Source organism: Lepidochelys olivacea (genome assembly GCF_965140295.1).
Source record: "Lepidochelys olivacea isolate rLepOli2 genome assembly, chromosome: 3".
NCBI classification, from domain to species: domain Eukaryota; kingdom Metazoa; phylum Chordata; order Testudines; family Cheloniidae; genus Lepidochelys; species Lepidochelys olivacea.
In genome coordinates this window covers 37,135,122-37,148,380 of record NC_140413.1, presented here as the reverse complement: position 1 = coordinate 37,148,380, position 13,259 = coordinate 37,135,122, and the positions used below count along the sequence as shown (strand labels likewise).

At 44.8% G+C, this 13,259-nt stretch overlaps 1 protein-coding gene across 2 annotated transcripts in view; it reads right to left on the bottom strand.

Moving 5' to 3' along the window:
• The window catches only part of PXDN (peroxidasin), a 151,383-nt gene extending 138,748 nt beyond the window's left edge, over positions 1-12,635 (bottom strand). The window contains exon 1 of one of the 2 annotated variants that reach the window (XM_084622584.1): positions 12,210-12,635. In XM_084622584.1, the coding sequence (XP_084478710.1) occupies positions 12,210-12,415 (206 nt within the window). In that variant the 5' untranslated portion in view covers positions 12,416-12,635. The remainder of the gene's footprint in view (positions 1-12,209) is intronic. The other variant, XM_084622585.1, reaches the window with a different exon arrangement.
• Between the last annotated feature and the right edge of the window lie 624 nt (positions 12,636-13,259).

Here is a 13,259-nt window from a genome sequence, read left to right as displayed (position 1 = left end):
GACCCGGCAGGCGGAGGAGGGACCACCGGTGAGTGTGCCTTTTAAAATACTATACATGGTTTAAAAGCAAGCATGTGAAAGTATTACTTTGCCCTGGCATTCGCGGCTCTCCTGGATGTACTCCCAAAGCCTTTGCAAAAGGTTTCTGGGGAGGGCAGCCTTATTGCGTCTTTCATGGTAGGGCACTTTACCACTCCAGACCAGTAACACGTACTCGGGAATCATTGTACAACAAAGCATTGCAGTGTATGTTTGCTGGCGTTCAAACAACATCCGTTCTTTATCTCTCTGTGTTATCCTCAGGAGAATGAGATATAATTCATGGTCACCTGGTTGAAATAGAGTGCTTTTCTTCAGGGGACACTCAGAGGAGCCCGTTCCTGCTGGGCTGTTTGCCTGTGGCTAAACAGAAATGTTCCCCGCTGTTAGCCACAGGGAGGGGGGAAGGTTGAGGGGGTAGTTTACTCTGAAAGAGTGTAGCCACTGTTTTATAAAATGTGTCTTTTTAAATACCGCTGTCCCTTTTTTTTTCTCCACCAGCTGCATGTGTTTCAATGATCACAGGATCTTCTCCTTCCCAGAGGCTAGTGAAGCTTAGAAAGAAAAAAAACGCACTCGTGATGAAATGTTCTCCGAGCTCATGCTGTCCTCCCACACTGACAGAGCACAGACGAATGCGTGGAGGCAAATAATGTCAGAGTGCAGGAAAGCACAAAATGACCGGGAGGAGAGGTGGCGGGCTGAAGAGAGTAAATGGCGGGCTGAAGACAGGGCTGAAGCTCAAATGTGGCGGCAGCGTGATGAGAGGAGGAAGGATTCAATGCTGAGGCTTCTGCAGGACCAAACCAGTATGCTCCAGTGTATGGTTGAGCTGCAGCAAAGGCAGCTGGAGCACAGACTGCCACTACAGCCCCTCTGTAACCAACCGCCCTCCTCCCCACGTTCCATAGCCTCCACACCCAGATGCCCAAGAACGCGGTGGGGGGGCCTCCGGCCAACCAGCCACTCCACCACAGAGGATTGCCCAAAAAAAAAGAAGGCTGTCATTCAATAAATTTTAAAGTTGTAAACTTTTAAAGTGCTGTGCTTAAAGTGCTGTGTGGCATTTTCCTTCCCTCCTCCACCACCCCTCCTGGGCTACCTTGGTAGTCATCCCCCTATTTGTGTGATGAATGAATAAAGAATGCATGAATGTGAAGCAACAATAACTTTATTGCCTCTGCAAGCGGTGATCGAAGGGAGGAGAGGAGGGTGCTTAGCTTACAGGGAAGTAGAGTGAACCAAGGGGCGGGGGTTTCATCAAGGAGAAACAAACAGAACTTTCACACCGTAGCCTGGCCAGCCATCAAACTGGTTTTCAAAGCTTCTCTGATGCGTACCGCGCCCTCCTGTGCTCTTCTAACCGCCCAGTGTCTGGCTGCGCATAACCAGCAGCCAGGCGTTTTGCCTCAACCTCCCACCCTGCCATAAACGTCTCCCCCTTACTCTCACAGATATTGTGGAGCACACAGCAAGCAGTAATAACAGTGGGAATATTGGTTTCGCTGAGGTCTAAGCGAGTCAGTAAACTGCGCCAGCGCGCCTTTAAATGTCCAAATGCACATTCTACCATCATTCTGCACTTGCTCAGCCTGTAGTTGAACAGCTCCTGACTACTGTCCAGGCTGCCTGTGTACGGCTTCATGAGCCATGGCATTAAGGGGTAGGCTGGGTCCCCAAGGATAACTATAGGCATTTCAACATCCCCAACGGTTATTTTCTGGTCTGGGAATAAAGTCCCTTCCTGCAGCTTTTGAAACAGACCAGAGTTCCTGAAGATGCGAGCGTCATGTAGCTTTCCCAGCCATCCCACGTTGCTGTTGGTGAAACGTCCCTTGTGATCCACCAGAGCTTGCAGCACTATCGAAAAGTACCCCTTGCGGTTTATGTACTCACCGGCTTGGTGCTCCGGTGCCAAGATAGGGATATGGGTTCCGTCTATGGCCCCACCACAGTTAGGGAATCCCATTGCCACAAAGCCACCCACTATGACCTGCACATTTCCCAGGGTCACTACCCTTGATATCAGCAGATCTTTGATTGCGTGGGCTACTTGCATCACAGCAGCCCCCACAGTAGATTTGCCCACTCCAAATTGATTCCCAACTGACCGGTAGCTGTCTGGCGTTGCAAGCTTCCACAGGGCTATCGCCACTCGCTTCTCAACTGTGAGGGATGCTCTCATCTTGGTATTCATGCGCCTCAGGGCAGGGGAAAGCAAGTCACAAAGTTCCATGAAAGTGCCCCAACGCATGCGAAAGTTTCGCAGCCACTGGGAATCGTCCCAGACCTGCAACACTGTGCGGTCTCACCAGTCTGTGCTTGTTTCCCGAGCCCAGAATCGGCGTTCCACAGCATGAACCTGCCCCATTAGCACCATGATGCATGCATTGGCAGGGCCCATGCTTTCAGAGAAATCTGTGTCCATGTCCTGATCACTCACGTCACCGCGCTGATGTCACCTCCTCGCCCGGTATCACTTTGCCAGGTTCCGGTGCTGCATATACTGCTGGATAATGCGTGTGGTGTTTAATGTGCTCCTAATTGCCAAAGTGAGCTCAGCGGCCTCCATGCTTGCCTTGGTATGGCGTCCGCACAGAAAAAAGGCGTGGAACGATTGTCTGCCGTTGCTCTGACGGAGGGAGGGGCTACTGATGACACGGCTCACAGGGTTGGCTTCAGGGAGCTAAAATCAACAAAGGGGGTGTCTTTACATCAAGGAGTATTTCAGGCAGGACTTCACGGAGGGTTCCAATAAGAAATGATGCACCTAAGTTATCGTTCTTATTGGAACAAGGAGGTTAGCCTGGCCTCTGATTGATACATGGCTAGATTTACCTCGCGGCACCTTCTCTGTGAGTGACTGCAGTGTGACCTAGAGGAATGATTCCCCTAGACAGGGGAGGAGGCAAATGAGTACAAAACAAATCTGGTCTATTTCTTGTTTTGATCCACTCCATCTATCTTTTACATCTTTGGCTGGCAGCAGACGGTGCAGAAGGACTGCATGCCATCCACATCTCATGGCTGCTCGGCAGAAGATGGTACAGTACGACTGCTAGCCATCCTCATCTCTTGCCTGCCTGGCAGAAGATGGTACAATACGACTACTAGCAATCCTCATCTCTTGCCTGCCTGGCAGAAGATGGTACAGTACGACTGCTAGCAATCCGTATCGCCTGCCTGCTCACCATAAGACGGTTCTATAGGACTGACTGCAGGACTAAAGAGAATGACCTGCTCAAGTCACTCCAAATTTAGTCCCTGCGCCCATGTCCGTCCAGGCGCTCCCAGCCGACGTGGCCAGGAGCACCTCAGACATGACAAGGACGACTACCAGTCATACTGCACCGTCTGCTGCCAGAAGGCAATGGGTTGCTGCTACTGTGTAGCAAAGCCGTACCACGTCTGCCAGCACCCAGGAGACATAGGGTGACGGTTACCTGAGCGGGCTCCATGCTTGCCGTGGTATGGCGTCTGCACAGGTAACTCAGGAAAAAAGGCGCGAAACAATTGTCTGCCCTTGCTTTCACGGAGGGAGGGAGGGAACGGGGGCCTGACGATATGTACCCAGAACCACCCGCGACAATGTTTTAGCCCCATCAGGCATTGAGATCTCAACCCAGAATTCCAATGGGCAGCGGAGACTCCGGGAACTGTGGGATAGCTATCCACAGTGCAACGCTCCGGAAGTCGACTCTAGCCTCAGTACTGTGGAAGCGCTCCGCCGAGTTAATGCACTTAATGCACTTAGAGCATTTTCTGTGGGGACACACACACTCGAATATATAAAACCGATTTCTAAAAAACCGACTTCTATAAATTCGACCTTATTCCGTAGTGTAGACATACCCTAAGAATGAAGGAGGCAAACAGCTAATGCTAAATAAATACTGAGCATGGTCCTTATTAAAAGTGGCCAATACTATAAACGTAACACTGCATATATTGAGTGATATTATTTTCCCCTCTTCTGGTAGACAGGCAGCAAGTAGAATGTTATGCTTGGTATCCTTTTTAAGAAGGAAGGAAGGAATGTTGGAGTCAGAACATTCCATAAGGTTTGGGGGAGTGGTAACTGGAAAGAGAAAAGGGAAAAACTAAAGAAAGTACATTAACAGCAGCAGCAGGACCCCACAGAGAAGGAGGGTAATGGCAAAGTGTCATTAAGGTAAAATCAGAGTAAAAGGTAGCAGAGTATATCTCAATGTTTTTCAATAGAGTTCCCTTTTGTAACTCAGGGAAACAGAGAGAGGACACAACTTTTGTTCTGAACTCTTTTACTTCTTCATAATTTTGTGTAGTGCTTATTAATAGTCTAAAGTTGTATTACAGTAGCACCCACAGACCTTAACAAGGATCGGGGGCCCATGCTGGGCACTTTACAAACTCATAAATCCCAGCCCCAAAGAAGTACCATATAAACACAGATTAGACAAACAAAGACAAGAGGCTGAGAGCACACACTGCCAATGTTAGTTCATGAAGATCTCCATGAGAGACCACAGGGAAGCCTGCACCATCAAAAACACAGTTTGAGAATCCTTGTTTTATTTGCTGTAATTTAGATGTTCATTCAGTTTTATTTGTAATGGAATCAGTTGGCTCTTGTTAACAGTAATAGTTCCATAGCAAAAAGAAACAAAACCCAGCAGCAGGATAAGAGAATGAACAAAAAAAAACAACCTCAGCACATTTGAGTTCATCCAATGCTCATTGTACCACCTCTCTGGATTGTTTTGAATTTCTGCCCATGTTTACAGTAGTAAATATATAACATTTTTTTAATCAGATTCTGAGTGGAACCAAATGGTTAAGGCAAATGGGACCAGCCATTTCATTTTTTTTTTTAAAAGGGAGGAAAAATTCGTCAGAAACCCTATTATTTTATACAGCAACCCTGCCAAACATATAAATCATTATAAATTTCTCACCTGAGCAATGTATATTATAAAAAGTAGTTTTACAACTGTAGTTTTCCAGTAAGTAAAGTTTTAGCCCCAAATCCTGTAAACACTTATTGTTTCTCACTATTAATAGTCCTATCACAAGTGTGCATCTTTACAGGTTCAGAACCCTACGGACTATTCACAGTGAGGAAAGTTAAGCATAAGCATAAATGTTTCCAGGATCAGACCTATAGTATTCAAAATATACAGCTACTAAAATATGGACTGATGTATAGATGTTTTCTGACTATGGGGCAATCCTTACCTTCCATCTTTACCAAGAATATCAATATATAAACCCAAAATGAAATATCTGTAAAAATTACAATTTTGACAGAGAAATCCCCTGAGAAAAAAATTATCAAAAGTTTGTTTTTAAAAAAGAATGTTTCAAATTTCTATACTATTTCATGCAATCAGGGCTTGGAAAATGTACCCAGCATCTTTTCAAACAAGGTGAAAAATACCTGTGCAAGCAAATGAAGAATAAAATGTATTTTTTGTGTAATTGCTACAGATTGTTAGTTAAGATTATATTTAATATCTTTATTTTAAATGTAATTTACTACTTCTCTTTTCATTTAGTTCTATCTTATTTCTCTTCTTAACTTCATTCCACCATGTTTTCCTCTTTTATTTCACATACTACATCGCAGTGTATCTTCTCCAGCAGTGGTTTTACTGTCTGTTTTCTCTTTCCTTCTGCCTCCCTCAGGCTATATCTACGCTGCCACTTATGTTGATATAACTTACATCACTCAGGTGTGTTAGCCACCCATGAGCAACGTAAGTTACACCGACCTAGCGTTGTCCCCACCAGCCCTTATAACACCAGGAGAGCTTTTCCCATCAACATAGCTACAGCCGCATATGCTCTCTAGTGTATCCATAGCCTCAGTCTCTTCTCATTTTCTCCCTACATCTACCTCCTCCCCTGTACTTTCTGTTTCCTCTACTCCCAAACTCACACTCTCAGTACCAATTCTCTTTTCAAACTAACAACTACTTTCCCTTCAGACCAATCAACTCACACAAAGAGAGAGCTTGAAAATTTTACCAAACATTAATAGCCAGAGGACTAAACTTGCCTGCTAAATATCAGTTAAAAAGAGGGAGGGATAGCTCAGTGGTTTGAGCATTGGCCTGCTAAACCCAGGGTTGTGAGTTCAATCCTTGAGGGGGCCATTTAGGGATCTGGGGCAAAAATTGGGGATTGGTCCTGCTTTGAGCAGGGGGTTGGACTAGATGACCTCCTGAGGTCCCTTCCAACCCTGATATTCTATGATTCTATGATACAGGGCCCACTAATGAGTAGCACCTCCCAGGTAAGAAGACAACATGAGCTACTGGGAAAGGGGAGGATGCTGGGATACTTATCAGTGTGCCTTCTTTGCATTATGCTTACCTTTCATATCCGCCTTTGTTTAACAGGTGTTTAAAAAAAAGTTTAGACCCACTGCCCCAAACACCTTTGTCCCCCTAATCCTCAAACCCACAGCCTCCTGACTGCTGCAAGCATTAGGGATCTCACTACTCTACCTTCACCCCTGGCTCCTGTGATTGGGACAGGGAGGGTAGCTGTGCCTCTGCTCCTGTGTCCCTTCCCAAGCATCCATTTTTGAATCTTTCTACCCAGTGAATAGCTCCAGTGCCTGCCTTTGTTGCTCCCAATTTTCAAAAACAGCAGATTGAAACTGATCTGACTCTCGTGAATCTCACTGCTTCCTTTGGACTTCCCAGTAGAGGCAATGAAAATTGACATGACTAGTCACTTTTCATTCTACAGCCAAAAAACTGAGCTGTAGCAGAGGCATTGAAGACATCTGTCAGCAGACTTAGGAAGACAGTACAACATCAGAGTGGTAGCCGTGTTAGTCTGTATCAGCAAAAAACAACGAGGAGTCCTTGTGGCACCTTAGAGACTAACACATTTATTTGGGCACAAGCTTTCATGCACTAACACCCAAGATGAAGTGGGTTTTAGCCCACGAAAGCTTATGCCCCAAATAAATGTGTTAGTCTCTAAGGTGCCACAAGGACTCCTCATTGTTACACTCAATTTACACTCAGTTGTTTACACTCAATTTACAATTGGATGCTTATTTTTGCAACCATCTGCTGAAGCTAATGGCACTCATCAATAAAAGCTTCCTACTGAACCCGGTGACTGGGTAAGCCAATTTTTCAAGCCCCAATTATAAACTATGGCTCAAATATCAAATTTGATAGCAAAGATGAAGAGGCAGCCTCTTTAATCATATGGCTAATATCATATCCTACTTCAATAAGTCCTATAATCTGTGACTTGTCAACTAATAGGTACTAACAACAGTTACAGACCTTCAGAATTTTTAAAGCAGCAACCACACGCAAAAACAGTTGCAACCTTGTTGATACCTAAAATGCATACCACTTTATGGACTCACTAGATTGATCCCTCTAATATACTGGTAAATTGGACATCTATAAAGCACACATTCTGTGCTGTAGTATTTCTTATATCAAGAGACAAGACAGTGTAATGGCTGTACTAAATGCACAGAGCCCAATGTAAGATTTACAAATCTTTCAAATATTGTCATAAAAATATAGTTCTACTAAGAAAGTGACTTTGTATAAATGGCAGCTTTATTTTTAATAGATCTGCACTCTGTGTGCATTACAAGCCATATCCACTTGTGCGAGAAATTTTTACTACTTTTTAGTCCTGTTCACACTGCATAGCCAACAAAGCTATGATAGAGCGCGCTGGATTCTGTTCTTATTCACCCTCAGAATTCCAGCTACAGTGAACTCAATTAAACCTGTACAACCCCAGTTTCTTAACTGGGACTACCTGGGTGTAGCCAAGGAAAAAAACTATGAGGATCAGAATAGGCCTGCACAGGTGTAATTGAGAGCAGAATCTGGCCTGTGGAATCTTTTTTACTGGAGATGATCAGGAGTAAATTAAGGCAAGATACATTATTATTTGTATTACAGCAGCATTCAAAGACCCCAAATCATGAGCACAAAACACAGAATGACACCCTTGATGCAAAGAACTTATTATTAAATTTAGAATAAAATGCACCTAGGGAAAGGGAGGACAAGAGTAACAGTAGTAAGAACACACATTTACTTAGGTGCCATATGCACAACCTGATGGTTCTGAATCATTTAAATTTTTAAAATATAAATAAATATCAGCAATTCCCACCAGCACTCTACTTAGTCATTTATTTGGAGATTTTCTGTAGGCATCAGGAAGAAGTGGGTCTTGAAGATGCCACTAGAAGGATGAGAGGGTATTAACTTTACAAGCTATTTTGGAGACGGTATTCCCTGAACCAGGGATGGAGCAAAAGTAGATTCAAGGAGCTGCAGACATTGAACTGGGACACAGCCCAGGGACACACAGAAGACCTGATCCTGCACTTTGATCCACTCAGGTGAAATGTGTTTATGCAGAGCTCCATAGATTTCAGTAGGACTGCACTAGTGTAAGAGTCTGCCTGTGTGAATCAAGCCAGAATATGGATCTCCAATCATGGAATACAGAAATGGCAATATCAGAAAATGGGGAAGCAGGAGGGTAAGAAACTGGGACTGTAACAAGCACTTTTGCAGAAGGAAGACATTTGATTTGTGAAAAGAACATTTGTCTGGATTGTATCCAGGTCCATTTTGTTTTAAACCACCACTGGAAGTGATGTGTGAGCCAGAAAGAGTACAGCTCAGCTCTCAGCTCCCATGGTGAGGCAGTTATAAACTGAAAAAAATGAGCTCTGGAAATCAGTGAGACACAATATACAAGGAAATCCCATTACGCCATTTTTACAGAGTCACTTTTCAGAGTAGAGCCATACATTAAGAGGGAAAAAAAAGATAAGGTAAGAATGGCAAATAAAGTGCTGCCAGTGAAAACATGCTAAGACAAATGTACAATAGCTCTCCAGTAGTGTTGTTTGCAGGATTTGTATATGTTCCTGTTCTAGCAAGAATGAATGTATTTAAATTAAATCAGTTAATTAATACTTTGAAACAATCCAGCTATCATTGCCATGCAGGACAAATTATTTGTATTGCCTTACAGTAAATATGACACTAACATAAAATTATAGCTAAATAGAATAGAAAATGAAGGTAAACATAGATACTGACAGATGCTTTATAGATTTGGCTGGAACATTTCTACAGATTTCTATTGTCCTTACCTCTGTGAAATGCATTAGCTGGCTCAGTCTAGTTCATAGCGGACAAGGGTCCACACCAAATTGTTTACAACCTTGCCAATCTTATCGTCTTTAATGCACTTAAAAATACTTATCCCAAAAGAAAGAGATATAATCTGATGATTCACAAACTGAAAGTGATTTAAATGTATTTTATTTTTGATGCTAAAAAAATAAGCCATTGCTGAAAGTGGAGGTTCATAACATTCCTCCTACCTGGGTGATGACGTGTCTCCATAAAAGCATAAAATTTGTGTGAGAGTTTATAGTACATACTATTAATGAACTAAGTAGCACTAAGGTAAAGTATAATTATGTAAACCATTTGGTGCCTAGATACTACCGCAATAAGTACCTCAGAAATGTATGTAATAATTAATTATAAGTATTCATAGTGTATATCTTTGAGCTACAGGTAAAAATATTACTTTTGACATATTCATATCCAGTGGAGATCTTCAAGGTACTGCTTATTAGATCAATTTTATCAGTGTCTGTGCCAAGGGATTCTTAAACTTTTCCATACTGTAAGAGTATCTTGTGGTCCACCTCCTTCCCATTCACCATCACATAACATAACTGTAGCAGCTACAGAAATTGCTTATACGGAAAAGTATTATTAGGAAAGTACTTGATATATTTCTAATTGCCTTTTAATGGTGATATAGTAGGTGGAAACAAGGAGGACAGTCATCACCATGTGAATCGTAAGAGCTCAACAGACCACCAGCAGACTATAGGCCACACTTTGAGTACAGGTTTCAGAGTAACAGCCGTGTAAGTCTGTATTCGCAAAACGAAAAGGAGTACTTGTGGCACCTTAGCAACTAACCAATTTATTTGAGCATAAGCTTTTGTGAGCTACAGCTCACTTCATCGGATGCATCTCTAAGGTGCCACAAGTACTCCTTTTCTTTTTACTTTGAGAACAGTTGCCGTAAGCCAAATTGAGCATATTTAAATGTTAACCTTTTTTTAAAAAATGTCCTTTACTACATCATAGGCTAGAACAGTTACTCAGATTTGAGAGACTAGAGGGTTTGATATTGGAGAGGTTAGACAAATATAATGTTTGTATTGTTCATATATTTTCCTCTTACTTACAAATTATAAATATCCCTGGTGATGAGAGCTCTGCCTTGTCCAGTTTTAATCTAATATATTTTGCTGTTGTACGCATCAATATATTTGCCATGTGTCCAAACCTTTTAGACTCACATCCCTATTGTTAGGATTTAAAAAAACAAAACAAAATCAAGATGATTCACAACACGAGACTCCAGAAAACTGTGTAAAGCTCAATGACCAATATAAAATGTGCTCTGTATTTGTACTTAGTTCCAAATGCAAGAAACATTAACCACCCACTTCCTGTGTTGTTCACTAAAACTTTTACAGCTTCTTCAGGACTGCTCCAGTACTGCCAGAAGGGTTCACATTGTGCCAAAGAGGGAATCAGAAATGTGAAATAATTGTACATTAAGATATTTAGAGTCTGAAATGCAGCATGGCTTTCTGAAAATAACTGAAAGTCAAAAGTCCATATGTTACAGTAGGTCATGCAGAAAATATCCAAGGCCAATCTCTGTTCTCAGTGAGGGCAGGAATTAGTTCCAGGAGTGTTTCTGTAGCCCAAGAAACATATAAACAGGTTAATGGAGCCAATCCTTTTCTCATAATGAACTCTAAATCAAAGTGTGTGTGGTTTGTATGGATTCTCTTTTTTATTAAAAGGGTGTGGGCAGAAAGGTTAACACTGGTTTCTTTTAAAAAAATCAATGTCAAAAATATTTAGACCAAATTCTTTAACGGCTTTCACCCCATGCGATTCCACTGAAATCAACTGAATGGTAATGTTGCAAAGACTTATGCATGTATTTAACTCTACGAGCAGAAAAGATTTAATCCTATTGACATAAATGTGACCATTCACACTTCATCAAATTAAGCATTTGCACAAATCTTTGCGAGATTGGGGCCTTGGCCTGTATTGGGTATAATTCCGTATAGAATTTGGCCCCTGGTGTATTATTATATGTCCACGCTGCTGCTTAAAATTCAGCCAAAAGTATGACATTCCCAAATGATCCATTGCCACCAATGAAATATACTGTACCAAACTACTAGAAAGAGTCACCCTGAAAACATTTTAGGAATCATAAACATTTTAAAAACCAACGGCTGTTATTAGATACAAAATACCATGTTTCACGATTACTTTTATTTAAGAACATCTACAAATCCACAAGGATTGACCAAAATCCAGTAGCTCTACAATTCAACAGCCTGATTTATGAAAGCAACCAAAAAGTGTGTTCAATTGAAAACATCTAGGGCTGGGTGGAGTGCGACGAAACCTTTCACATAAAAAAGCGAATCAAAGCCAAGTCTCCAATGGTGAAGCAACAGCTTCTTAAACAGCTCTCTGCAGCTCGGCTCCCTCCGAAAGATGTTGCTGAGAATAATTAATGAAATGATCCAAGAAAGGAAAACTGGAGCCCGCTGAGTGACTTCACCACCACTCGCCCTGCTGGCTCCAGGCCTCGAGGGGGGAAGCCACACAGCCGCGGGCCAAGCTCAGCCGTGCAGCACCTCGGTGCCTTCAAGAGCAGATAATCAGACAGAGGGAGAGAGAGGGGGACACCAAAAAAGCGAGAGAGGAATGCACCAGGCAGAAACAACCGGCGAGCAAGTCACTGACCACAGCCATAGCTACCAGAACCGGGGGGTGGGGGGAGCTGCTTCACCCCCTGCTCTCTACAAATCAGTCTCCACTGGAGCTAACAAAAGACTCCAGCGGGAGAGGGCAGCCCAGTGATCGGGGCTTCCAACCCGAGAGGCTAGAGACAAAGGGCTGTAGCGGCTGATGCACGGTGCCCTCCGCCCCAGGTGCCCCGGCCGAGACCCTCCTGCTGCCCCCTCCAGGCCTCTCCCTACATTCAGGGCGGGAAGCTCCCGGCCTCCCTCCTTCTCGGGCTGCTGAAGCCCCCGCCCGGGGGGTACTCACAGGATGGTGGTTTGGGGCGACACGGCGGGGACGCTTTCCAGCATCAGATGCATGCAGCGCACCGTGGTGCGGAAGCACAAGCAGCGGCTGGGGCACCACACGCTGCCCCGCGGCGGCTGGGGCTGCGGGGAGGCGGCGAGGAAAAGCGCCCCGCTCCACAGCAGGAGCACGAAGCCGAGCCCGGCCGCTGATGTGCAGCGGGCCATGGTGCGAGGGGCAGCGGGAGGAGGGCGAGGGGCGGCAGCAGGTCTCCACCGTGCCTGCTCCGCTCCCAGCTGCGGCTGCTCTCGCTCCTGGACCTGGAGGCGACTCCCTGCCCGGCGCAGGCTGGAGAGAGGAGGGGAGGGACGGCAGTGGGACCGCCCCAGCCGGCGCGCTCGGAGAGCTGGGCAGGCAGCCCCGCCACTGGCTCCCCGGCCCGACCAGGGGCGCAAGAGGGCCCCGGCCCCGAGCAGAGCGTTCCCCTGCGAGGCACCGCCCGGAGAGGGGGAAGCGGCTTCCTCCGCCAGAGGGAGCATGGAGGGGGCGGCCCGAGGAAGCGCATGGCCGAATCCCCTCACCCCCACCAGGGGCACAGAGCGACAGCCCGCTGCACGTGTCCGACCCTCCATCCCCATCCCCACCGGGGCCACAGAGCAACAGGTTACCCCACTGAGGGGACCACACACATCTGAACACTACCGCACCCAGGGCTCAGATAGCAACAGGTCCCAAATTACCCGGTGAGGGGTCTTCGCACATAGCCAAACCCTCCTCCCTTCCCTAGAGGGGCAGAGAGAGACCCCAACAAGGCCCACAAATGACACCAAGGAGAACACCCATTGCCAAGTCTCCTCCCTTCCCTAGAGAGACAGAGGAAGCATTCATCCCAAAGAGCATACACTAAATAAACAAGACAGAGGAGAACTGGACAGGTTCTAAATAAACAAGACAGGTGGGAGGAGAACTGGACACAAAGATGAAGTGGCCTAGTGGAATTGTCAAAAGTGCCTAGGAGCCTAACTCCCATTCCTTTGTTCTTTTACAAATCCCACTAGGCACCTATCTGCA